General features: G+C 40.6%; 2 protein-coding genes across 2 annotated transcripts in view; one reads left to right on the forward strand and one right to left on the reverse strand.

Moving 5' to 3' along the window:
* The window catches only part of ECD (ecdysoneless homolog (Drosophila)), a 37,519-nt gene extending 27,435 nt beyond the window's left edge, over positions 1 to 10,084 (reverse strand). The window contains exons 1-3 of the mRNA XM_011929579.1: positions 9,876 to 10,084; positions 5,721 to 5,938; positions 2,416 to 2,533 (exon numbers count right to left, since the gene is read on the reverse strand). Coding sequence (XP_011784969.1) covers positions 2,416 to 2,533; positions 5,721 to 5,925 — 323 coding nt within the window. The 5' untranslated portion in view covers positions 5,926 to 5,938; positions 9,876 to 10,084. The remainder of the gene's footprint in view (positions 1 to 2,415; positions 2,534 to 5,720; positions 5,939 to 9,875) is intronic.
* Positions 10,085 to 10,124: 40 nt separating this feature from the next.
* FAM149B1 (family with sequence similarity 149, member B1) overlaps positions 10,125 to 25,455 on the forward strand; it is an 85,223-nt gene continuing 69,892 nt past the window's right edge. The window contains exons 1-3 of the mRNA XM_011927966.1: positions 10,125 to 10,384; positions 17,312 to 17,416; positions 20,896 to 21,025. Of these exons, the coding sequence (XP_011783356.1) occupies positions 10,338 to 10,384; positions 17,312 to 17,416; positions 20,896 to 21,025 (282 nt within the window). The 5' untranslated portion in view covers positions 10,125 to 10,337. The remainder of the gene's footprint in view (positions 10,385 to 17,311; positions 17,417 to 20,895; positions 21,026 to 25,455) is intronic.

Raw genomic sequence — 25,455 nt, forward strand, 5'->3', positions numbered from 1 at the left:
TTTTTTTGAGATGGAGTCCCGCTCTGTCACCAGGCTGGAGTGCAGTGGCGCCATCTTGGCTCACTGCAATCTCCACTTCCCGGGTTCAAGTGATTCCCCTGCCTCAGCTTCCCAAGTAGCTGAGACTACAAGCGCACGCCACCATGCCTGGCTAATTTTTTGTATTTTTTAGTAGAGACAGGGTTTCACCATGTCGGCCAGGATTGTCTCGAACTACTGACCTTGTGATCCACCCACCTCGGCCTCCCAAAGTGCTGGGATTACAGGCGTGAACCACCGTGCCTGGCCAGGCAGTAGATTTTAAATGTTCTCACCATACACAAAACAATATGTATGTGAAGTAATGTATGTTATCAGCTCAATTCAGCCATCCTACCATATATATATATTTCTTTTTTTTTTTGAGACGGGAGCCTCGCTTTGTCGCCCAGGCTGGAGTGCAGTGGCGTGATCTCTGCTCATTGCAAGCTCCGCCTCTGGGTTCACGCCATTCTCCTGCCTCAGCCTCCCGAGTAGGTGGGACTACAGGTGCCCACCACCAAACCCGGCTAATTTTTTTGTATTTTTTAGTAGAGACGGGGTTTCACCATGTTAGCCAGGATGGTGTTGATCTCCTGACCTCGTGATCCGCCCGCCTCGGCCTCCCAAAGTGCTGGGATTACAGGTGTGAGGCACCGCGCCCAGCCAACATATATGTATTTCAAGACAACATGTTATACATAATAAATATATACAATTTTTATTTGTCAATTTAAAAAATATTGGTGCAGTGGTTCACACTTGTAATCCCAGCACTTTGGGAGGCTGAGGCAGGTGGATCACTTGAGGTCAGGAGGTTGAGACCAGCCTGGTCAACATGGTGAAAACTTGTCTCTACAAAAAATACAAAAATTAGCCAGGTGTGGTAGTGCACGCCTATACCCCAGCTACTCAGGAGGATGAGGTACGAGAATCGCTTGAGCCCAGGAGGCAGAGGTTGCAGTGAGCCGAGATTGTTCCACTGCGGTCCAGTCTGGGCAACAGAGTGAGACGCTGTCTCAAAAAAATAAAATAAAATAAAATAAAATAAAGCACAGTGGCATGTGCCTGCAGTACCAGCTACTCGGGAGACTAAGGCAGGAGGATGGCTTGAGCCCAGGAGTTCAAGTCCAGCCTGAGGAAAACTGTGAGACCCTGTCTTTAAAAAACTAAATAAATAATAAGTAAATTTAAAAATTTAAATAAATGTATTTAAAGATAAAGATAAAATGAGTTATTGCTTAGATTTACATCCTGAAGTATTTAAGGATCAAATGACAGCCACAGATCAAATAATAATGACCATGAGTTGATAATTGTTGAAGCTGGATAATGGGAACATGTGGGTTCATTCTCTCTAATGTGTGCTTAAAATTTAAATAATAAGTTTTCACAGGTTTTTTTTTTTTTTCTCCCTTCTCTTTTGTTCTGTTGGGAAAGAGGTTGGGTGGGTAAAAAAAGATCAGAATTTGGGTGCTGACTAGGAAAACCAGGACAAAATATAAGTGGGCAGAATGCCCTCTGCTGGCAATACATGGTAATTACAGAAAACTCGGGTCCCATTTTTAACGGTGTTAATTCCTATACGATTGTTCACTGACTTCTCTTTAAATTGTTTCTGTGTATGATTTCTCAAAAATATAGCTATGGTCTAGTACAGGAATACACATTTAAAAATATGTGAAATATGTAGGTATGTGTATGAATGGAATTTTATTTTTCAAAGATTCATAAGGAATTCAAAGGTGATTACTTCTGGGAAGCAAGAGCAGTAGAACCCTTTGTATCATCTGAATTTTGTTTACCACATGTATTTGTTTTTTCATAATTAGAATTTTAAAAAGAAAACCTAAAATAAGTAGGTTTTATTTGAAATCTTTTGGAAGTTGAACTCTTCAATACTACCTTAATTCTTTCTCAAGAAAAGGAAGTCACAAGAGAAGAGAAAGAAAATACAGATAAGGCTGGGCATGGTGGCTTATGCCTGTAATCCCAGCACTTTGGAAGGCCGAGGTGGGTTGATCACCTGAGGTCAGGAGTTCAAGACCAGCCCGGCCAACATGGTGAAACCTTGTCTGTACTAAAAATACAAAATTAGCCAGGCATGGTGGCACACGCCTGTAATCCCAGCTACTTGAGAGGCTGAGGCAGGAGAATCGCTTAAACCTGGAAGGTGGAGGCTGCAGTGAGCCAAGATCACACCATTGCACTCTAGCCTGTGTGACAGAATAAGACTCTGTCTCAGGAGGGAAAAAAAAAAAAAAGCACAGATACTATTAAAATCTGTACAATTTCCAGCAGACTACAGGAGAAAAATAAATTACTAAATATATAAAAATGTAGTCACACTGTTTCAGTAATAGAATTCTTTTAGAATAATTAAAATAACTACAATACCTTGCTACTAACTCTGGAAATTCCTTTGTGATCTGCTTTATTACATAAACAATAAACCATTCATCCTCAATATTATCCCCAAACTTTGTCACGCCAAACATATGAGCAGGAACACTTCCTAAAAACAAGAGAAAAGCAACCATGTAACCAGATAAATTTGTTACTGCAAATAAAATGCACATAATCATTCAACTGAATAAACATTCATTGACTGATTGCTCTAAGTACTGGGGAGCAGGGGTTGCAATCCTGAAGAAGAAGCCTACTCCTGAGGAGCTCAGGGTAAAATAAGACAACCAAATGATCTCAAAACAAGATAATGAACTCTAGAACAGGGGTATGCAGCAAGGCCTATGTGAGTATAAAGGAGGGGTATCTGTGCTATGCTTGCCTGGAGGAATGACAAGAGGTGAGCTTTCCAGAAAAACAGAAAAGCATGTGCAAAGGCACAAAGGCATGATGTACAGAGTATGTACGTATAGAGTATTCTGGGAATACCAGGACACTAGATTTGGATGGAGCACAAGTTTTCAAACATGTGCACTATTCACAAATACATGGAAACTAAACAACACACTCTTGGAATAAATCACAGGGAAATTAGAAAATATCTTGGGACGAATGAAAATGAATGCATATCATACCAAAACTTAAGGAATTCAGTAAAAGCAGTGCTAAAAAGGAAGTCTGTAGGTGTGAAAGATCTCAAATCAACAACCTATACCTCAAAAAAACCAAAACAAAACAAAAAAACTAAACCCAAACCTAGCATAAGGAAGGAAATAATAAACATTACAGCAGAGATAAATAAATAGAGACCAGAAAAAATGACTGAAAAACAAAACAACTGAGTTGGGTTTTTTTGAAAAGATTGACAAACTATTAACTTGATTAACCAGGAATAAGAGCAAATACTCAAAAAACTAAAATCGGAAATCAAAGAGGAGACAGCACAACTTATGTCATAGAAACAAGAAAGATATAATTCTATGAACAATGGTATACCAGTAAGTTGGATAACGCAGAAGAAATCGACAAATTCCTAAAAATACACAATCTGTCAAGATTGGATCATGAGAAATACAAAAATCTGAACAGATCTATAACTAGTAAGGAGATTGAATCAATAATCCAAAAGTTCCTAACAAAGAAAAGCTGGCTTCACTGCGCAACTCTTCCAAACATTTAAAGAATTTGACATCAATCCTCAAAATCTTCCAAAAAAATAAAGGGGAGGGAATCCCCAAATTCCTTCTGAGGCCAGCATTACCCTAACACCAAAGTCAGACAAAGACAATATAAGAAAACTGTAGATCAATATCCCTGATGAATATCAACATAGAAATCCTTAACAAAATATCAGCAACCTGAATTAAACAGCACATTAAATAGATTATTCACCATGACCAAGTGGGATTTATTCCTGAGATGCAAGGATGGTTCAACACATGAAAATCAATGTACAGTAATATCCCACATTAACAGAATGAAGGTCAAACAAGTGCATTACAGAGTGTCTCAAGAGTTGCCATGGCAAACAATAGGTAGAAGAACAGCCCAACCAACTCTTCTTCTCCCCACCCCAGATCTCAAGTTTCTTCAACTAGAGAATACAATTAAAGTAACTATTTTTGTCTATATTAGACTTCGATTTAAATTTCATCTTGAAGCAATGGGAACTACTGAAGGATATTAAGCAGGAGAGTGACACAATCAAGTTTGTTTTACAAACGTAACTGGCAACAGTGTGAGGAACTAGAAAGACAGGAACCAGAGAGGTAAGTTAGGAGGCTGTTGTTGTTTTTCAAATGTAGAGATAAAGAGGGCCTACATTGAAGCCAAACAGATGTAGAGAAGGGGTCATATTTTAGAAGCATTCAGGATTTAGCATCTGACTGAACACGGTGAAGTGAGGAACTGATTATGATTTTGAATTACTGACTAGCTTGGATAACTGGGTGGATGGCAATACCATTAAACAAGATAAGAAAACAGTAAAAATGGTTTTCTAGAGACAGATAAAGGGTTGGTTTTAGATGTGCTGCACCAATGTGACAGTGTTCTTGTCAATAAATATCATATGTATGTCAATGAATAAGAGTTCAATAAAATTAACAGTAGGGAAGATATGTAGCAATTGCTAGCCAAAAGATAAGAGATAAGCACTAAACTGAGAGTATCACAGTGATGTATACTTGTGATGTATACATGGGGGTATCTTGTGATGGTATCACAAGATGCCAGGCTCCTGATCCTAAATAAGACCTCACATAAGTCACTGCGTAAGGAGAGCCTTCGTCACCTATCCATGATTTATTTTCATAAAACTATAAGAAATGACAGAACTGTAGTGTGACCAGTTCCCCACCAGGCTACTTAAGGGTATATGTCTGCTGCTTAAACTTCGAAGGCCAGCTGGCAAGCCAAAGCCATCATGCCCAGCAGAGGAACAGGTCCTGAGAACCCAAACATTGCAGGGCATAGCTGGGAACATACCAAGGAAAACAGTGTCATTGCATATACACAGTAGGCAAAGAGCCAAAAAATTAGCTTACAAGCAGCTTAAAGATGGGAGGTGGGGCAGATTTCTGGAGCTGTCCTGATGCTGCCCAGGAGTGTCCTGTCTGTAAGTCCTAATAAACTCATCTACTTGCTAAGGCAGACCTGTCTGAGTGATTCTTTGGTCTCTCCGCTCCCTCCTACTTTAATCCTGGGTTTTTCGCATAAAAGGACAGAGTGCCATATTTTGCCAGAGGTCAGATCTCAAGCACCAACAACACAGGGAAGCAATGAAGAAACCTCAAAATGCTTGTAAGTGGCAAATATTAGCCATAAAGCCCAATTATTTATCTTTATAAGCCGGGCAGAGCCACTCAGATCCTCACCAAGACGGCTATATGAAACAAGGCAGCCTACTCAACACATCATTAACATAAGGAATACTGAGTAACAGCAAAAAAGGAACCATGATTAAAGCCAGATACCTGAAACTGTTTAGTATAGATACTTAGATACATTATGGCATAGTATAGTAACTAAAGTTCAAAAGAATAGCCATGAGTTTAATAATGTTTAGTATATGCTAATTCCTAAGGCAGATTTAGAAAGTTTTCATTAATATGATTTTTTTTAAACAAAGCTTTATGGCTAACTGAATATAGACAAGTATTACTTACCTAAAAAGTTTAGTGCATTAATCTCTTCCTGGCAACACTGAATGAAGTGTGGACTAGTACACATACACATCACTGTTGTCAGGATAACATTAAAAGTCACACTAATCCACACAAGTAAAACAGCCTTACCTTTCCCAGGTTTATATTTGAGATTGAAAGGCTGATTCTGCCAGATGTAGGGGACCAGCATAGGTGCAAACTGGGTCATTATTCTCTCAATATACTTCTGAAGAACCTCTTTGTGTTTATCTGGGTCCCTTGATTCGTCTGGTATCAGGAACAGGCGGTACTCCACTGTGTCTTCCATTGTAGCAAGCTTCATGGTTTCTTCCATTCTTCTTTGAAAACTACATTTAAAGTTCCAAAATATAAACCACATAGAACAATGCAGAAGTAACATCTGAACTCTTTTAGATGACTCTATGAACACTGTTTTCTAAAATTTAGTTAGGCCGGGCACAGTGGTTCATGCATGTAATCCTAGCACTTTGGGAGGCCGAGGCAAGCAGATCATTGGAGGTCAGGAGTTTCAGACCAGCCTGGCCGACACGGTGAAACCTCATCTCTACTAAAAATACAAAAATTAGCTGGGTGTGGTGGCAGGCACCTGTGATCCTAGCTACTCAGGAGGCTAAAGCAGGAGAATCACTTGAACCTAGGAGGCAGAGGTTGCAATGAGCCAAGATCATGCCACTGCACTCCAGCTTGGGTGACAGAGCAAGACTCCATCTAAAAATAAATAAATAAATAAATAAATAAATAAATAAATAAAAAATAAAAAAAAATTAGTTAGCCACATACCATCATCATGGTTTTTGCCTTGACCACACACCACCTACAGTAATATTTATTTAATTTTTTAAACTTCATTTATTTATTTATTTGAGTTGGAGTTTCATTCTCGTTGCCCAGGCTGGAGTGCAGTGGCATGATCACAGCTCACTGCAACCTCCACCTCTCGGGCTCAAGCCATCCTCCTATCTCAGCCTCCCAAGTAGCTGGGACCACAGGTGTGTGCCACCATGTCCAGCTAACTTTTTTTTGTATTTTCAGTAGAGGCAAGGTTTTGCCACGTTGCCCAGGCTGGTCTAGAACTCCTGAGCTCAAGCAGTTCTTCCGCCTTGGTCTCCCAAAGTGCTGGGATTACAGGCATGAGCCACTGCACCTGGCCTAATATTATTTTTAGTGACACTTTACACTTAAAACTTTATCTTTAAAATTACGTTAAAAGGAAACCTTGATATAATACAGTGGATAGAAATCCAGTATCACAATCCCCAATTAATACGTATGTAAGAATAAAATCTTTATTTTTTATGTTTTTCCTATTTTGGAAGTAAAGAATGAAATTTTTAATGTTTGCCCTTGTACTAGCAGTGGTATGTGTAACATATTTTAAGAAACACTGCACTAATATCCACTGTTTACATACTATCAAAAACCCCAGTTCTGCCACTAATTAGCTGTGCCACTGTGGACTCTTCACTTTCTCTTTCTGGGTTTTTTTCTTTAATTTAGGATAAGTTATCTACCATCTCTAAAATCTCTCCCTGCTTTAAAATTTTGTTATTTAAACTCTAAAGAATAATCTATCTTGCTCTGCAGAATGTACATTTCTCTCTTTTATGAACATTGTACGGCATAGAGAAATTCAAAACTACAAAACATTCGTGTCCTGTCATCTTACCTCTGTCCTAAATTTGCCCCTTTTTCAAGTCTCATGGGATGGTAGGTATATCTTTCTTTTCTGTTTCTTTTTTTTTTTTTTTTTTGAGATGGAGTCTCGCTCTCAAAAAGTGATGAGATGGCTGGAGTGCAGTGGTGAGATCTCAGCTCACTGCAACCTCTGCCTCCTAGGTTCAAGTGATTCTTTTGCCCCAGCCTCCCGAGTAGCTGGGACTATAGGTGCCTGCCACCACGCCAGGCTAATTTTTGTATTTTTAGTAGAGAGGGGGTTTTACCATATTGGCCAGGCTGGTCTCGAACTCTTGACCTCATGATCCGCCTGCCTCGGCCTCCCAAAGTGCTGTTTTTCTTTTTTTTCTTTTTTAATTTTGAAGAGTACATAGTAGGTGTATATATTTGTGGGGTACATGAGATATTTTGATACAGGTATAAAATGCATTATAAGCACCTCAAGGTAAATGAGATATCCATCGCCTTAAGCATTTATCCTTTGTGTTACAAACAATCTAATTATACTCTTTTAGTTATTTTTATTAAAAAAAAATTTTGTAGCTAGGACGTGCTCTCATCTGAACTTTTAGTTATTTTAAAATGTACAATTAAATTATTATTTACTACAGTTACCCTGTTGTGCTACCAAATACTACTTTTCATTTGCTCTATTTTTTTATATGCTTTAACCATCCCACTCCCCCACAGACCCTCTGCAACCCTTCCCAGCCTCTGGTAACCATCCTTCTAGTTGCTATCTCCATGAGTTCAACTGTTTTCATTTTTAGCTCCTACAAATTAGTGAGAACATTTGAAGTTTATCTTTCTGTGCCAGCCTTATTTCACTTAACATAATGATCTACAGTTCCATCCATGTTGTTACAAATAACAGAATCTCATTTTTTCTTTTTAATGGCTGAAAAGTACTCCACTGTGTGTATGTACTACATTTTCTTCATTCATTTATCTGTTGATGGACACAGGTTGCTTCCAAATCTTGGCTACTGAGAATAGTGCTGCAATAAACATGGGAGTGCAGATATCTCTTTAATATACTGATTTCCTTTCTTTTGGGTAAACACCCAGCAGTGGGATTGCTGGATCACATAGTAGCTCTATTTTTAGTTTCTTGAGGAATCTCCAAAACTGTTCTCCATAGTGACTGCACTAATTTACATTCTCACCAATAGTGTTTTCTCCAAATCCTTGCCAGCATTTGTTATTGCCTGCCTTATGGATAACAGCCATTTTAACTGGGGTGAGATACTATCTTATTGTAGCTTTGACTTGCATTTCTCTGATGATCAATGATATTGAGAACCTTTTCACAAACCTGTTTGATATTTTTATGTCTTCTTTGAGAAATGTCTATTCAGAGTTTTTGCCCAATTTTTAATCAATTATTAGACTGCTTCCTAGAGAGTTGTTTGAGCTCCTTATATATTTTGGTTATTAATCCCTTGTCAGATGGGTAATTTGCAAATATTTTCTCCCATTCTGTGGGTTCTCTCTTCACTTTGTCGATTAATTCCTTTGCTGTGTAGAAGCTTTTTAACTTGATGTGCTCCCATTTGTCCATTTTTGTTTTGGCTGCCTCTGTTTGCGGGATATTACTCAGGAAATCTTTGCCCAATGTCCTAGAGTGTTTCCCCAATATTTCCTTTTAGTAGTTTCATAGTTTGAGGGCTTAGATTTAAGTCTCTAATCCATTTTGACTTGATTTTTGTATATGGTGGGAGGTAGTGGGTCTGGTTTCATTCTTCTGCATATGGGTATCAGTTTTCCCAGTACCATTTATTGAAGAGACTGTCTTTTCCCCAATGTATGTTTTTGGTACCTTTGTTGAAAATGAATTCACTGCAGACATATGGATTTGTTTCTGGGTTCTCTATTCTGTTCCTGTTTTTATGCCAGTGCCCTGCTGTTTTGGTTACTATAACTCTGTTGTATAATCTGAAGTCAGGTAATGTGATTCTTCCAGTTTTGTTCTTTTTGCTCAGGATACCTTTGGCTATTCTGGGTCTTTTGTGGTTCCATATAAATTTTAGGATCTTTTTTCTATGACTGTGAAGAATGTCATTGGTATTTTGATGGAGGTTGCATTGATATTTCTTAATTTCCTAGGGGTTTTCCTTACTTATCTCTTAATTTTCTAAGGGTTTTCCTAAATAAGAGTACTAGTTTATTCTTGCTGCCAGGTGATGCTTGGTAAAGGAAGGAACGGCGGTGGATGCACCACCCTAACTCCATGATTCCAATCTTACTCGGCTTTCTAAGAGACTCATAAGGAACCTACTTCTATCCAGACACCCACTCACCACAATCTGACCAAATCATCATTTTGCCTTTCAACGCAGAGGGACAGACAGTAATTTTACCCATTCACCCCATAAGGCCAAACACACCTCATCATGCAGAATTTGGTGTCACAACTTGAAGGGACTCTATGATCACTACTCAGGTTAATGCCTCACTGTACATATGAGAAAACCCAGAGCACAGAAAGAGAAGCGACTAAGCAGCAGGGGCTTAACTTGGAGTCTAGTGCTCCTTATGCAGTCTAGACTCCCTCCTGCCATCTAACAAAATGAAGCCAATTTATCTTACGGTTCCAGGGCCTCTCCTGCGCGTCTCTGCTGTGGCACCTTTCCTTAGCCGCCTCTCCGACTCCGAGAGCTGATCGAGAGCTGCCACAGGAGGCCGAAGCCTGGATCAGGGTCTGTCCTGACGCCTGCCCGGGACCTGTGGCCAGCCGAAATCCTGAAAGTCTGAAACTCGCTCAGTCCCCGGAACCTTGTGTGTCGTCACTGCTGTGCGTCGGTGAGAGCATTCTGCGAGTGCCCGGGTGCCTTCGTCACTTCCGCCCCCGCGGCAAGGCGGGGAGGTCGGAGAACTGGAGAGGTGGTGATCCTGGGGAGGTGGCGGCTCGGAGTCTAGGCGACTGGGCAAGACGGGGCCGGTAGGTGGCGGGAGGGGGCCGGGCCGGAGCTGGCGGGAGGGCCAGGCCCGGAGGCCCCCACCCTGGCGTGCCCGCCCCGGCCGCGGCTGAGGAGGAGGAGGAGGAGGAGGATGATCTCCAGATACAGTAGGAAGACGGTGCCACAGAGCTTGGAGCTGTGAGTGGACTGCTCAGCCACCCCAGCCGGGGCGGGCCGCGGGCGCTCTGGGGACCCTCCTTGACCAGTCCTTCGTTCCTTTCCTTTCCCAGGGCTGGGGAGAGATTTTTCTTCGCAATTCTCTCCTCTCTGCCCTGCTGGACGTTGCCCCTTCTTCCTCTATCTCCAGCTGAAGGCGTGTCGCCCTTGGTCTGTAATTCCTAAACTCAGGCACTGGGTCCGCTGAAGCATTTGTAGCATCCGCAGTGCTTCAGGTCCCATTGTTAATGGCCATGATAGCTCCAGAAGTTATTAATAGCTAACTGAGGGCTCCAGGGAAGTGCTCACTTGACACTGTGCAAAGCTATTTACACACATTTGCTCACTCCTATCAATGATATCAGATTGGGAACATTATTTTGCACATTCTACAGCTAAAGATCCCAGAATTAAAGGTTGTAGCATGCCAAAGATCACACAACTTGAAGGTGGTAGAGCTGAGAGGTACAAACCTGATGTCGATCTGATGCTGAAGCCTGTAGTCATAACCATCACACGTACTGCCTCCCCACCTCTGCAATTAAGCACCAGAATCCATAAAGATCAGTTTTGCTTTTGAGACTTTAGAGAGCAAATATTTCTGGCTTTAAAAAGATCCACCCCCACGGCCGGGCGCGGTGGCTCACACTTGTAATCCCAGCACCTTGGGAGGCAGAGGCGGGCGGATCATTTGAGGCCAGGAGTTCGAGACTACCCTGGCCAACGTGGCGAAACCCCATCTCTCCTAAAAATACAAAAAAAAAATTGGCCGGGTGTGGTGGTGGGCGCCTGTAATCCCAACTACTTGGGAGGCTGAGGCAGGAGAATCACTTGAACCCCAGAGGCAGAGGTTGCAGTGAGTGGAGATCACGCCGTCCACACTCCAACCTGGGTGACAAGAGTGAAATTCCGTCTCAAAATAAATAAATAAATAAATAATAAAAAAGAGCCATCCCACTACCCTGATTAAAGTGTTGTATAATAATTTAGAAAGTAATAATAGTGTCATACATTTATTAATGCTTTACACTTCCAAAAGGGCCTTCACTTTTTTTTTTTTGGAGACAGGGTCTTGCTCTGTTGTCCAGGCTGGAGGGCAGTAGTGCAATCCTTGCTCACTGCAGCCTCCACCTATAGGCTCAGGTGATCCTCACAATGTAGCCTCCCGAGTAGTTGGGACTACAAGTGCACACCACCACAACTGGCTAATTTAAACAAAATTTTTTTTTGGTAGAGACAGGGTCTCACTATGTTGCCCAGGCTGGTCTCAAACTCCTGGACTCGAGCAATTCTCCTACCTTGGCCCCCCAAAGTGCTGGCTTCAGCCACCATGCCCAGCTGACTTCACTTTTTGATCTTCTTAACAACTATATAAAGTGGGTATGATTATCTTCAGTCTTTCAGGAGGTGAAATTATATCAGAAATGTTACACATTTTAAGATTATATAGCCAAAAAACTCAGGAGTTGAGCTTGGGTTTTAACCCCAAATTTCAATTTTTTTTCCTTCATGGAACTATATAATTTTAGCAACCATAAATCTATTAATTACATATTACCTATAAGTAAATTTATTAATTAAATATTAACTTTTTCCCTTCATTTAGCTATGTAATTTTAGCAACCATAAATGTATTATTAACCGTTAATATGTATTAAATATTAACTAATTAAATTTAATTAAATGTATTGATTAAATATTGTTAATTATCATACACATACATGATAATTGCAAGCGTGATATTTTGAGTCATTCTTGAGTTTCTGACTAGGCTCTCTTCCAGCCACGTGACTTAGGCAAATTACTACATCACTGAGCCTTCATTTCTGTAATATAGGAATAAGACCTTATCCAAAAGCTTATTTAAAATGATGGTGTGGGCCCCCACGCCTGTAATCCTAGCGCTTTGGGAGACCAAGGCGAGCGATTGCCTGAGCTCAGTAGTTCAAAACCAGCCTGGGCAACACGGTGAAACCCCGTCTCTACTAAAAGTGCAAAAAATTAGCTGGGCATGGTGGCACATGCCTGTAATCTCAGCTACTTGGGAGGCTGAGGCACGAGAATCACTTGAACCTGGGAGGCGAAGGTTGCAGTGAGCCGAGATCACGCCACTGCACTCCAACCTGGGCGACAGAGTAAGACTCTGTCTCAAAAAAATAAATAAAATACGAATAAAATGATGGTATGGAGCTTGACACATATACATCCTCAATAAATGGTATTTTCCTTGTCCCTTCCCACTTTTACTTGGGATACAATAGGCATACAAAGAAAATAAGTCTGAAACCTCTCTTTGCCTTTTAGAAGCTTATTATTTATTAAGGAACAAGATTTCTACATGGTAGCAGTTTAGTTCCTAGTAAACTCTTTGGGAACTAGGAAGAAGAAACAGTTATCTCTTAGATTTGGAATGCGTTGTTTCTACTTAAACAGTCGTTTCCCAATAAAGTGACTGAGGTTTAGCTAAAAATTTGCTTTTATGATTAATTCCAACCATTCTGAAAGTTTAAAAAAAATCTTGTATGGAAAAAAATGATAGGCACTTATTGGGCCAGAATTATTATTAACTAGGATAGTTATACCAGTTTTCTTTCTGTTTTTTGTTTTTTGTTTTTGAGACAGAGTTCTCTGTCACACAGGTTGGAGTGCAGTGGTGCCATCTTGGCTCAGTTGCAACCTCCACCTCCTAGGTTCAAGTGATTCTCCCACCTCAGCTTCCCAAGTTGCAGGACTACATGCTCAGCTAATTTTTGTATTTTTTAGTAGAGATGTGGTTTCGCCCCAGGCTGGTCTTGAACTCCTGAACTCTAGCGATCTGCCTGCCTTGGCCTCCCAAAGTGCTGGGATTATAGATGTGGAGCCACCGTGCCTGGCCTACTTGTTCTTGATAGTTGATTTGATACTCCCTATAAGGCCCAAAAGATGATTCTGTAACTGGGGTCAGGATGAAGTGAATAATGAAGATAAAATGTATCTAAATGGGAGCAAATTCAAAGCAATTTTTACTTTAGATGTTATAATAATGATAACCTGCTTTGAAGCAGTAACTTTAGGTTTCTACCTAACCATTAAAAATTATAATTGTTGAAAAGAGTTTGGGAAAGGAATGATTTTCAACATACAGCTTAACATTTTTTAATGAAAAATTTCAAACATAAACATATAGAGAATAGTATCATGAACTACCTGTCACCCCACATTCAACAGTTAACAAAGTTAATATGTTTGCTTCATCTATCTTCCTTATCCTTTTTTCTTTTTTCTTTTTTTTTTTTTGAGACGGAGTGTTGCTCTATTGCCCAGGCTGGAGTGTAGTGGCGCCATCTAGGCTCACTGCAAGCTCCGCCTCCCGGGTTCACACCATTCTCCTGTCTCAGCCTCCCAAGTAGCTGGGACCACAGGTGCCCGCCACGACACCCGGCTAATTTTTCGTGTTTTTAGTAGAGACAGGATTTCACTGTGTTAACCAGGATGTGATCTGCCCGCCTCAGCCTCCCAAAGTGCTGGGATTACAGGCTTGAGCCACCGTGCCCGGCCTCCTTATCCCTTTCTTAACTTCTCTGTGCCTGTCTGTGAAATAAGGAAAGCAAAACCGCAGATACTGCCATTTCACCCCTATATATGTCATTATGTATCTCTAAAAATTATGGAAATTTTTGTATGTAGTCATAGTGCTATTATTAAATTTAATGATATTTCTTTGTTATCATCTAATTGTCAATTCAGATTTCCCTGGCAGACTAAAAAAATGTCTTAAGTCTCTATTTCATAGCTTGAATTTGTATTTATGATCCTTTCCACTTTTTCAAAGACAAACTCTTGGTTGTAGGATCACTGAATGAGAGACATACAGATGACTCTGCACAAATTGATCTCCACAATTTGAGAAATAATTTAAAGTGCAAGCTCCACTGACTGGACTCTTAGCTTTATCTTTGTATAGAACAATGGTACAATTCACTAAAATCTCCAACTCTTCATTTCCTTCTAGAGGCCCTCCTCTGAGAGCCAGACTACTAGGATTTGAATCTTGGCTTCATCACTTACTAACCATGTGACCTTAAGCAGGTTACTTAATCTTTCTGTGCTTTAGTTTCCTTTGAAATAAGAGTATTTGAGATTTATGACATACATTTGCATATTAAAGACCTGGAAGACCTCTTGTAAAAAGACCTGTGTAACTTTGTTTAACCTATTACAGTTGCTAAATTTATTTGACTACAGAATTTTGTGAGGAAAGTCTACCATAGATTACTAGGAACATATATTGATTGACCCCATAGATTACTGGAACATATAATGATTGACCCCATAGCTTAATCCAGTGCACACATTGGAGTCTCTAGAGCAGCAATATTCAATACGAATATGATATAAGCCACATATGTAATTTAAAATTTTCAGGTGGTCACATTAAAAAAGAAAGGTGGGCCGGGCACGGTGGCTCAAGCCTGTAATCCCAGCACTTTGGGAGGCCGAGACGGGCGGATCACAAGGTCAGGAGATCGAGACCATCCTGGCTAATACGGTGAAACCCCGTCTCTACTAAAGAATACAAAAAACTAGCCGGGCGACGAGGCGGGCGCCTGTAGTCCCAGCTACTTGAGAGGTGGAGGCAGGAGAATGGCGTAAACCTGGGAGGCGGAGCTTGCAGTGAGCCGAGATCTGGCCACTGCACTCCAGCCTGGGTGACAGAGCCAGACTCCGTCTCAAAAAAAAAAAAAGGTGAAATTGGCTGAGTGCAGTGGCTCATATCTTGAATCCCAGAACTTTGGGAGGCAGCGGTAGGGGGATCATTTGAGGCCAGGAGTTAGAGACCAGCCTGAGCAACATAGCAAGATCCCCATCTCTAAAAAAAAATTAAAAGTTAAATAATTGGCCAAGTGTGGTGGTGAGCACCTGTAGTCTCAGCTACACAGGAGGCTGAGACAGAAGAATCCTTTGAGCCCAGGAGGTCAAGGCTGCAGTGAGCTATGACCACACCACTGTACTCCAGTTTGGGTAACACAACAAGACCCCATCTCAAAAAATAAAATAAAAGTGAAATTTTTTTACCTTTTTAATTTGAAATAATTATAGACTCATAGGAAGTTGTAAAAATAGTACTAAGAGTCCCATGAACCCTTCACTCATCTTCCCCCAATGATGACATCTTATGTAACTGTGGTATAATTTCAAAGCCAGGAAACTGACATTGGTACAATACTGTTAACTAGACCTACAGACCTTATCCAGTTTTTACATCCACTCCTGTGCATGGGTATGTGTGTACATCGTTCTTTCTATGCAAGTTGGTCCCATTTACAGATTACTGCAAATATGACTATAAATCAAGATACCTGTTTCATCACCACCAAGGAACTTCATTGGGTATCCCTATCCCTTTGTAGTAATATCCACTCTTGTCTTCATCCATGGCAACTATTAATCTGCTCTCTACCACTATAGTGTTGTCCAATATACAATATATAAATGGCCCTTAAACAATGCAGGGGTTAGGGTATCAACCCCCTGTACAGTAAAACATCCACGTTTAACTTTTGGCTCCCCCAGAACTTAACTACTAATAGCCTGCTGTTAACTAGAAGGCTTACCAATAACATAGTCAACACAAAAATAGACTGGTAGTTATGCATATTTTACACATTCATGACATAACTTTTTCTGAAATTTTTTCGATATTTCTAGGTTACATGGTTCATCTGTTGAGTTTCTTCAAATTGTTGCAAATCTCCAAAAAATTTTCCAATATATTTATTGAAATACTCTGCATATAAATGGGCTCACACAGTTTAAATGTGTGTTGTTCAAGGTAAACTGTAGTATTTAATGGTTTTTCTATTGGCTTTGGCATTTTGCACTAAAAAGCATGGTGCTCTTGAGATCCATCCAAGTTGTTGCATGTATCAATAGTTTATTTCTTTTTATTGCTGAATAATATTCCATTATGTGGAAATATCAATGTTAAAGGACATTTGAGTTGTTTCCAGTTATTTTTTTCAATTGTAAATAAAGCTGTTGTGAACATTTGTATACAGATTTTTGTATGAATGTAAGTTTTCATTTCTCTAGGCATAATGCCCAAGAGTGCAACTGCTAGGGCTCTGGGTAAATGCATATGTTTAGTTTTATTAGAAACTGTCAAACTATTCCAGAATGGCTATACCATTTGACATTCCTGTCAGCAATGTATGAGACATCCGGTTTCTCCACATCCATGCCTGCATTTTGTGTTATCATTATTTTTAATTTTAGCTGTTCTAATTGGTGTGTGGTGATATCTACTATATTTTCAACTTGTAGTGACATTAATTTTAAGAATATATTTTGTTTAACCCAATATATCCAAAATATTATCATTTTAATATGGAATCAAGATAATATAATTAGGCCGGGTGTGGTGGCTCATACCTGTAATCCCAGCACTTTGGGAGGTCGAGGTGGGCAGATCATGAGGTCAGGAGATCGAGACCATCCTGGTTAACACGGTGAAACCCCGTCTCTACTAAAAATACAAAAAATTAGCCGAGCGTGATGGTGGGTGCCTGTAGTCCCAGCTACTTGGGAGGCTGAGGCAGGAGAATGGCGTGAACCCAGGAGGCAGAGCTTGCAGTGAGCTGAGATCGCGCCACTGCACTCCAGCCTGGGCGACAGAGCAAGACTGTCTCAAAAAAAAAAAAAAAAAAAGATAATATAATTAATGAGGTATTGCAAATTCTTCTTGAAATCCAATGTGTTTTACACTTAAAATACAATTCTGACTAGCCACATTTTAACCACTGGTGGCTACCATATCAAACAGTGCAGTTCCAGAGCAGAGGAAGTAGGTGACTCTAACTTCTAGATTAAATTATTGAATTGTATGTATTTTTTTATACAGGAAATATAACTTTGTTTTGTGTTTCATAGGAAAGGAATAACAAAACATGCTCTTAACCCTCGTCCCCCTCCTGAGAAACTGGAGGACGTTTCCCCCACCAGTGACAGTCATGAGAAAGACACAAGTTCCCAAAGGTAATAATACTTTTGCATTTGCTCATAGCAACGGTTTTGTTTTTTGGCTTAGGATTGGTGTCAAGCCTTGTGCTAATGAAAACAAAGCAAGAATTTTTGTCATGTTTTCAGTACCATTTAGTTTTCCTTCTGAAACAGCTAATGAGAACATCATACATATTTTCATAACCTTTGAGAAGTAGTATTATAAAGTAGTTAAGAACATGGATAATCTGCCATGGGATTAGAGTGAAAAAACAAACAAACAAATAAAAAACAGAACATAGAGCACAGTGCTTATAATCCCAGCACTATGGGAGGCCAAAAGGTGGGAGGATCATTTGAGCCCAGGAGTTTAAGACCAGCCTGGGCAACATGGCAAACCCCATCTCTACAAAAACAACAACAACAACAAAAAAACATAGCCGAGTGTGGGGATGTGCACTTGTGGTCCCAGCTACTACGGAAGCTGACGTGGGAGGATTGCTTGAGCCCAGAAGGTCAAGGCTGTGTTTACACGTAAAATTAGGCTGGGCGCGGTGGCTCATGCCTGTAATCCCAGCATTTTGGGAGGCCGAGGCAGGCGGATCACAAGGTCAGGCCTCTGTCTCAGCTCACTGCAAGCTCTGCCTCCCAGGTTACACTTAGTGGTATAAACACAGCTTACTGTGTTTACTTACTATACTCCAGCCTGAGACCTTGTTTCAAGAAAAAACATAAATTGGTCTAGGTGCAGTGGCTCACACCTGTAATCCCAGCAGTTTGGGAGGCCGAGGCAGGTGGATCACAAGGTCAGGAGATCGAAACCATCCTGGCTAACATGGTGAAACCCCGTCTCTACTAAAAATACAAAAAAATTAGCCAGGCATGGTGGTGGGTGCCTGTAGTCCCAGCTACTCGGGAGGCTGAGACAGGAGAATGGCGTGAACCTGGGAGGGAGAGCTTGCAGTGAACCAAAATCACGCCACTGCACTCCAGCCTGGGCTACAGAGCAAGGCTCCATCTCAAAAAAGAAAAGAAGAAAAAACACAAATTAAATAAATAGGCCGGGCGCGGTGGCTCAAGCCTGTAATCCCAGCACTTTGGGAGGCCGAGAGGGGCGGATCACGAGGTCAGGAGATCGAGACCATCCTGGCTAACACCGTGAAACCCCGTCTCTACTAAAAAAAAAAAAAAACTAGCCAGGCAAGGTGGCAGGCGCCTGTAGTCCCAGCTACTCGGGAGGCTGAGGCAGGAGAATGGCGTGAACCTGGGAGGCGGAGCTTGCAGTGAGTCGAGATCCGGCTACTGCACTCCAGCCTGGGCGACAGAGCGAGACTCCGCCTCAAAAAAAAAAAAAAAAAAAACAAATTAAATAAAAATCAGAAGGAGCAAGATTATAAAAAACAAACAATAAAATAGCATAACATAAATAAAAAAGAACATGGACTCAGGAGGAGTCCAACATCTGATTTTTAATCCTGGTCCTGTAACTTATTAGCTGAGTAACATTGGGCAAATTACTTACCTGATAATAGTATATCTTATAGCAGCAGTCCCCAACATTTTTGGCACCAGCGACCGGTTTTGTGGAAGATAGTTTTTCCATGGACTATGTGGTGGGGTGAGGGATGGTTTCAGGATGATTCAAGTGCATTACATTTATTATACACTTTATTTCTATTATGTTTACATTGTAATATATGATGAAATAATTATACAACTCACCATAATGTAGAATCAGTGGGAGCCTTACAGCTTGTTTTCCTGCAACTAGACAGTTCCATCTGGGGAAGATGGGAGACAGTGACAGATGATCAGGCATTAGATTCCCATAAGAATGCACAACATAGATCCCTTGCATGAGCAGTTCTTGCTCCTGTGAGAATCTAATGCCACCACTGGTCTGACAGAAGGTGGAGCTCAGGTGGTAATGTGATGGGGAGCTGCTGTAAATACAGATGAAGCTTCATGCACTCACCCCCTACTCACCTCCTGCTCTGCAGCCCAGTTCCTAACAGGCCACAGACCAGCATTGGTCTATGGCCCCAGGGTTCGGGACCCCGTCTTACAGGATGTTGCAAATATTAATGAGATAATGTATGTAAAACTTGGCACAATGCTTGGCATGTAATAAATGCTGAGTAAATATTAGCTGTAGTTATTTTAAGTAATAGAACAGGGAAGATGGTTCTTCAGTCTCTCAGAACTTCAATTAGTGTCTGAGATGCAATGTGTGATAAAAAAAAAATATTGTATAATCATAGGCTGGGTGTAATGGCTCATACCTGTAGTTTCAGCAGTTTGGGAGCCCAAGGCGGATGGTTTGCTTGAACTCAGGAGATCAAGACCAGCCTGGGCAATATGGCAAAACTCTGTCTCTACCAAAAATACAAAAAAAAAAAAAAAAAGGGCTGGTCACGGTGGCTCACACCTGTAGTCCCAGCACTTTGGGAGGCCGAGGTAGGCAGATCACTTGAGGTCAGGAGTTCAAGACCAGCCTGGCCAACATGGCAAAACCCAGTCTCTACTAAAAATACAAAAATTGGCTGGGCATGGTGGCTCACACCTGTAGTCCCAGCTACCCGGGAGGCTGAGGCAGGAGAATCACTTGAACCCAGGAGGAGGAGGTTGCAGTGAGCCGAGATCACGCCATTGCACTCCAGCCTGGGCAACAGAGTGAGACTCCATCTCAAAAAAAAACAAAAACAAAAGTACAAACAAAATTAGCCGGCCATGGTGGCACACACCTGTAGTCCCAGCTACTTGGGAAGCTAAAGAGGGAGAATCACTTGAACCCAGGAGGCAGAGGTTGCAGTGAGCTGAGTTCGCACCACTGCATTCCAGCCTGGGTGACAGAGCGAGACCCCGTCTCAAAAAATAAAAAATAAAAAGTACCATACAAGATCAGATACTACTATTAGCATTTTTGAAATGTCTTTAGTTGTCAAGAGTATGTTACAAGCTGGGTACGGTGGCTCACGCCTGTAAATCCAAATACTTTGGGAGGCTGAGGTGGGCAGATTGCCCGAGCTGAGGAGTTCAAGACCAGCCAGGGCAACATGGTGAAACCCCTTCTCTACTAAAATGCAAAAATGAGCTGGGTGTGGTGGTGCACACCTGTAGTCCCAGCTACTTGGGAGGCTAAGGGAAGTGAATCATTTGAATCCAGGAGGCTGAGGTTGCAGTGAGTCAGTATCATGCCACTGCACTCTAGCCTGGGTGACAGCATGAGATTCTGTCTCAAAAAAAAAAAAAAAAAAGTATGTCATACGTGAGATGTTGAAGTATTCATTGTAAACTATGACTAGAATTACTTGGAATGACGCCATTAATTCTATAGGAATTAGGACTTTTCCATGATGCTTGAATTTCAAGCTCTTCATTTATTTTTGCCTATGTGGATATATTTGTACACATGTTTATCACCTAGTAAGTTACTGAGTAGTTAATGCTACAGAAACTTGAGGACATATGAAAAATTTTCTTTTTTCTCTCCTCCTCCCAAATTGTGCCTTTAGCAAGTCTGACATCACAAGAGAATCATCTTTTACATCAGCCGACACTGGGAATTCACTGTCTGCTTTTCCAAGTTATTCAGGCGCAGGGATATCTACTGAAGGAAGCTCGGACTTCTCCTGGGGATATGGTGTGAGTTGTATGTTATCAGTCTGATGGAGTGCTTGGGAGACAATTCTGGGAGTTAGGATTTGTCAGTATATTTCATTCTTTCACTCTCCTGCATTGTTTCTTTACATTTATCATACTTCATAATAGCTGTAAAGAAGCATCATTCTTCATCTTCTTTCAGTATTTGCTTTGTTTTATTGATATAGTAGTTGAACCTTAGACATGCTAAGTGTTCAACTTAAACAGTTGCAGGTTGGTGGGGCGCGGCGGCTCACGCCTGTAATCCTAGCACTTTGGGAGGCCGAGGCGGGCGGATCACCTGAGGTCGGGAGTTCGAGACCAGACTGACCAACATGGAGAAACCCCGTCTCTACTAAAAATACAAAATTAGCCTGGTGTGGTGGCGCATGCCTGTAATCCCAGCTACTCCGGAGGCTGAGGCAGGAGAATGGCTTGAACCCGGGAGGCGGAGGTTGCTGTGAGCCGAGATCGCACCATTGCACTCCAGCCTGGGCAACAAGAGCAAAACTCCATCTCAAAAAAAAAAAAGAAAAGAAAACAGTTGCAGGTTAATATGGATTTGGGCTCTGGGTCTATTCCTTTTGCCATGCTCAGTCCACTAATGTATGTCTTTACCACTAATGTTACCTTGTTGTTTAAAATGTTTTTGAAAGTTTATTATTAAGCCATTATAGCCTGGGAAAATATTTATGATATATTGGTAATGAAAACAAACAGGTTATAAATCATACGTGTAGTGTCACTCTAATTTTGTTTTACGTATATTCTTGCCTATATTAGTGAAAAGGACAAAGAATATTTACTCAAAATATTGTTCAGTTATTAATTAGGTGATGAGATGAGTGATTTTTACTTCTTTACTTATTTTTGGCTATTTCCCATTATAAAATATTATTTTTAAAAGACCAACAACCCTAAAAATTTTTTAAACACAATTTTTATGCATAATTTTATCACCTTGATGCAAGATGCAATAGACATTTTTATTTCTTGTGGTTTTTCTTTTGGAACCTAGTCTCGCTCTGTCGCCAGGCTAGAGTGCAGTGGTACGATCTTGGCTCACTGCAACCTCTGCCTCCCGGGTTCAAGCCATTCTCCTGCCTCACTCTCCTGAGTAGCTAGTACTACAGGCATGCATCACCATGCCCAGCTAATTTTTGTCTTTTTAGTAGAGACGGGGTTTCATCATGTTGGCCAGGATGGTCTCGATCTCTCGACCTTGTGATCTGCCTGCCTCAGCCTTTCAAAGCACTGGGATTACAGGCGTGAGCCACCACTCCCGGCCAACATTTTTATTTCTATATCTTTTTTCAATCTGTATTTACTTTGGCTTAGTTATAATCATGATGAACATGTAATATTATGCTGAATTTTTTCACCTAATATTTTAAAATCACTTTTCCACAATATTGATTTTATACAATATTATTGTTAGGATCTTTCTTTCTTTCTTTCTTTCCTTTCTTTCTTCTTTCTCTGTCACCCAGGCTGGAGTACAGTGGCACAATCATAGCTCACTGCAGCCTCAAACTCCTGGGCTCAAGCCATCCTTCTGCCTCAGCTTCCTGAGTAGCTGGGACCACAGGTGCATGCCACCACACCCTGCTATTTTTTTTAAGAGGTGGGATCTAGAACTCCTAGCCTCAAGCAATTCTCCCACCTCAGCCTCCCAATGTACTGAGGTTATAGGCATGAGCCACTGCACCCAGCCAGAAACCTGCTTTATTTTTTTTTTTAAACAAAAAGCCTGCTAATTGTTAAAACCTATTTATATTACACCGAGTTATTTTCTAATCATTTTGAATGTATATATACTTTCCTTATATAGTTGTATGATACATGTACATACTATTTTGTGGCCTATTTTTTTTATTTACCGTCATTTCATATAGACATATGCTACCTTCACACTGGTCAATCTGAATGTTATATAATATTTTCCTGTCTTAATATATCATAATTGGATCTTTCCCTTATTTTCTGATGCTTGGGTTTTCACGGGTTTTTTTTTTTTTTTTTTTCATTCAACAAATATTTATTGAGCATGGTTGTTTTCCCGGTACTTGGCCTTGGGAATATGGGGTGAGTGAGACTTACATTATTCAATGGTCTAATGAGGGAGATTTTCAAAAGTAAGTACAAAAGGTGGTAAGTGCTCTAAGGAAGATGACAGGGTGCTGAAATAGAACATTATCAGGGGGATTCACTTTAGATAGGGATCTCAGGTAAGGTAGACCTGAGACTTGAAGACAGAAGAGCTAGCCATGTGAAGAGTGAGGAAAAGAGTTTTCCAGACAGGTAACCAGCAGCATATGCAAAAGCCCAAGGAGGAGAAGAGCTTCATGTTTCCAAGGGAAAGTGTTTGGTGTATTCTTGGAACTGATAAAAGGTCAGGGTGGTTGGATGATGGAAAACCAGGGGGAGAAAAGCACAAATGAGATCAGAGAGGTAGGCGGGACTAGATCATTAGGGCCCTGCAGGCCAAAGAATTTAAACTATATTCTAATAATTAGATGCCTCATCCGGAAGATTTAGCGTACTGACTATATACTTCCATTAGGTCTCTCTATATTATGATTAGTATCTCTTTATAACTTATAAATGTCATACAGATGTTTCCCATATCCTTGTTTTCCTTTTGGCATTTATAGACTAACAAGTTTTTAAAATATGTTCACATGTAACCATCTTACTTTTGATCTTCATTTCTTCACTAGTCAGGATTTTATCTTTAGAAAAATTGAATGTTATGATATTCTTTTTCATGGCTTAAAACAAAATCCATCACTTCAGGCATTTATCCTTTGAATTACAAACAATTCAGTTGCACTCTTTTAGTTATTTTTAAATGTACAATTAAGTTATTATTGACTGTAGTCACCCTTTGTGCTATTAAATAGTAGGTCTTATTCATTCTATTATTTTTGTACCCAATAACTACCCCATCTCCCCAATCCTCACCCCCCACTACCCTTCCCAGCCTCTGGTAATCATAAATTTCATTAATTTCTACCCTGATTTGTATTATTTATTTTGAATTTGGTTTGCTCTTGCTTTTCTAGTTCTTTTTTTTTTTTTTGAGATGGAGTCTCACATTGTCACCCAGGCTAGAGTGCAGTGGCGCAATTTCGACTCACTGCAAGCTCCACCTCCTGGGTTCATTCATTCTCCTGCCTCAGCCTCCCAAGTAGGTGGGACTACAGGCGCCCGCTACCATGCCCAGCTAATTTTTTGTATTTTTTTTAGAAGAGATGGGGTTTTACTGTGTTAGCCAGGATGGTCTCGATCTCCTGACCTCATGATCCTCCTGTCTTGGCTTCCCAAGTGCTGGGATTACAGGCGTGAGCCACCACACCCAGCTGCTTTTCTAGTTCTTTAAGATGTATCATTAGATTTTTCATTTGAATTTTTTTCTCTTTTTTGATGTAGGCACTTACAGCTATAAATTTCCCTCCTAGTATTGCTTTTGCTGTTTCCTATAGGTTTGGATATGTTGTGTTTCTCTTTTGTTTCAAAAAATTTTTCAGTCGCCTTAATTTCTTCATTGACCCACTGGTCATTCAGGAGGATCTTGTGTAATTTCTATGTGTTTATAAGTTTTCAAAATTCCTCGTTATTAATTTCTAGTTTTGTTCCATTGTGGGCAGAGAAGATACTTGATATTATTTCAGTTTTTTTGGTCTTAAGATTTGTGTCGTGACCTAACATGTGGTCCATCCTTGAGAATGATCCATGTGCTGAGGAAAAGAATGTGTATTCTGCAGCTGTTAGACGAAATGTTCTGTAAATATGTTAGATCCCTTTGGCCTATAGTGCAGATTAAGTATGATGTTTCTTTTTTTTTTTTTTTTTTGAGATGGAGTCTCGCTCTGTCACCCAGGCTGGAGTGCAGTGGCGTGATCTCCGCTCACTGCAAGCTCTGCCGCCTCCCAGGTTCATGCCATTCTCCTGCCTCAGCCTCCCAAGAAGCTGGGGCTACAGGTGCCTGCCACCACGCCCAGCTAATTTTTTTGTACTTTTTAGTAGAGATGGGGTTTCACTGTGTTTGCCAGGATGGTCTTGATCTCCTGACCTCATGATCCACCCGCCTCAGCCTCCCAAAGTGCTGGGATTACAGGTGTGAGCCACCACGCCCGGCCAAGTATGATGTTTCTTTGTTGATTTTGTCTGGAAAATCTGTGCAATGCTGAAAATGGGGTGTTGAAGTCTCCAACTCTTATCGTATTAGTACCTATCTCTCTCTTTAGCTCTCATAATATTTCCTTTATATATCTGGGTGCTCCAGTGTTGGGTTCATATATATTTAAAATTGTTATATCTTCTTGCTGAATTGATCTCCCTTTATCATTATATAGTGACCTTCTTTATCTCTTCTTATAGTTTCTGTCTTGAAATCGATTTTGTCTGATACAAGTATAGCTACTTGTGCT

The sequence above is a fragment of the Colobus angolensis genome, unplaced genomic scaffold (assembly GCF_000951035.1).
Source record: "Colobus angolensis palliatus isolate OR3802 unplaced genomic scaffold, Cang.pa_1.0 Scaffold12, whole genome shotgun sequence".
NCBI lineage: Eukaryota > Metazoa > Chordata > Mammalia > Primates > Cercopithecidae > Colobus > Colobus angolensis.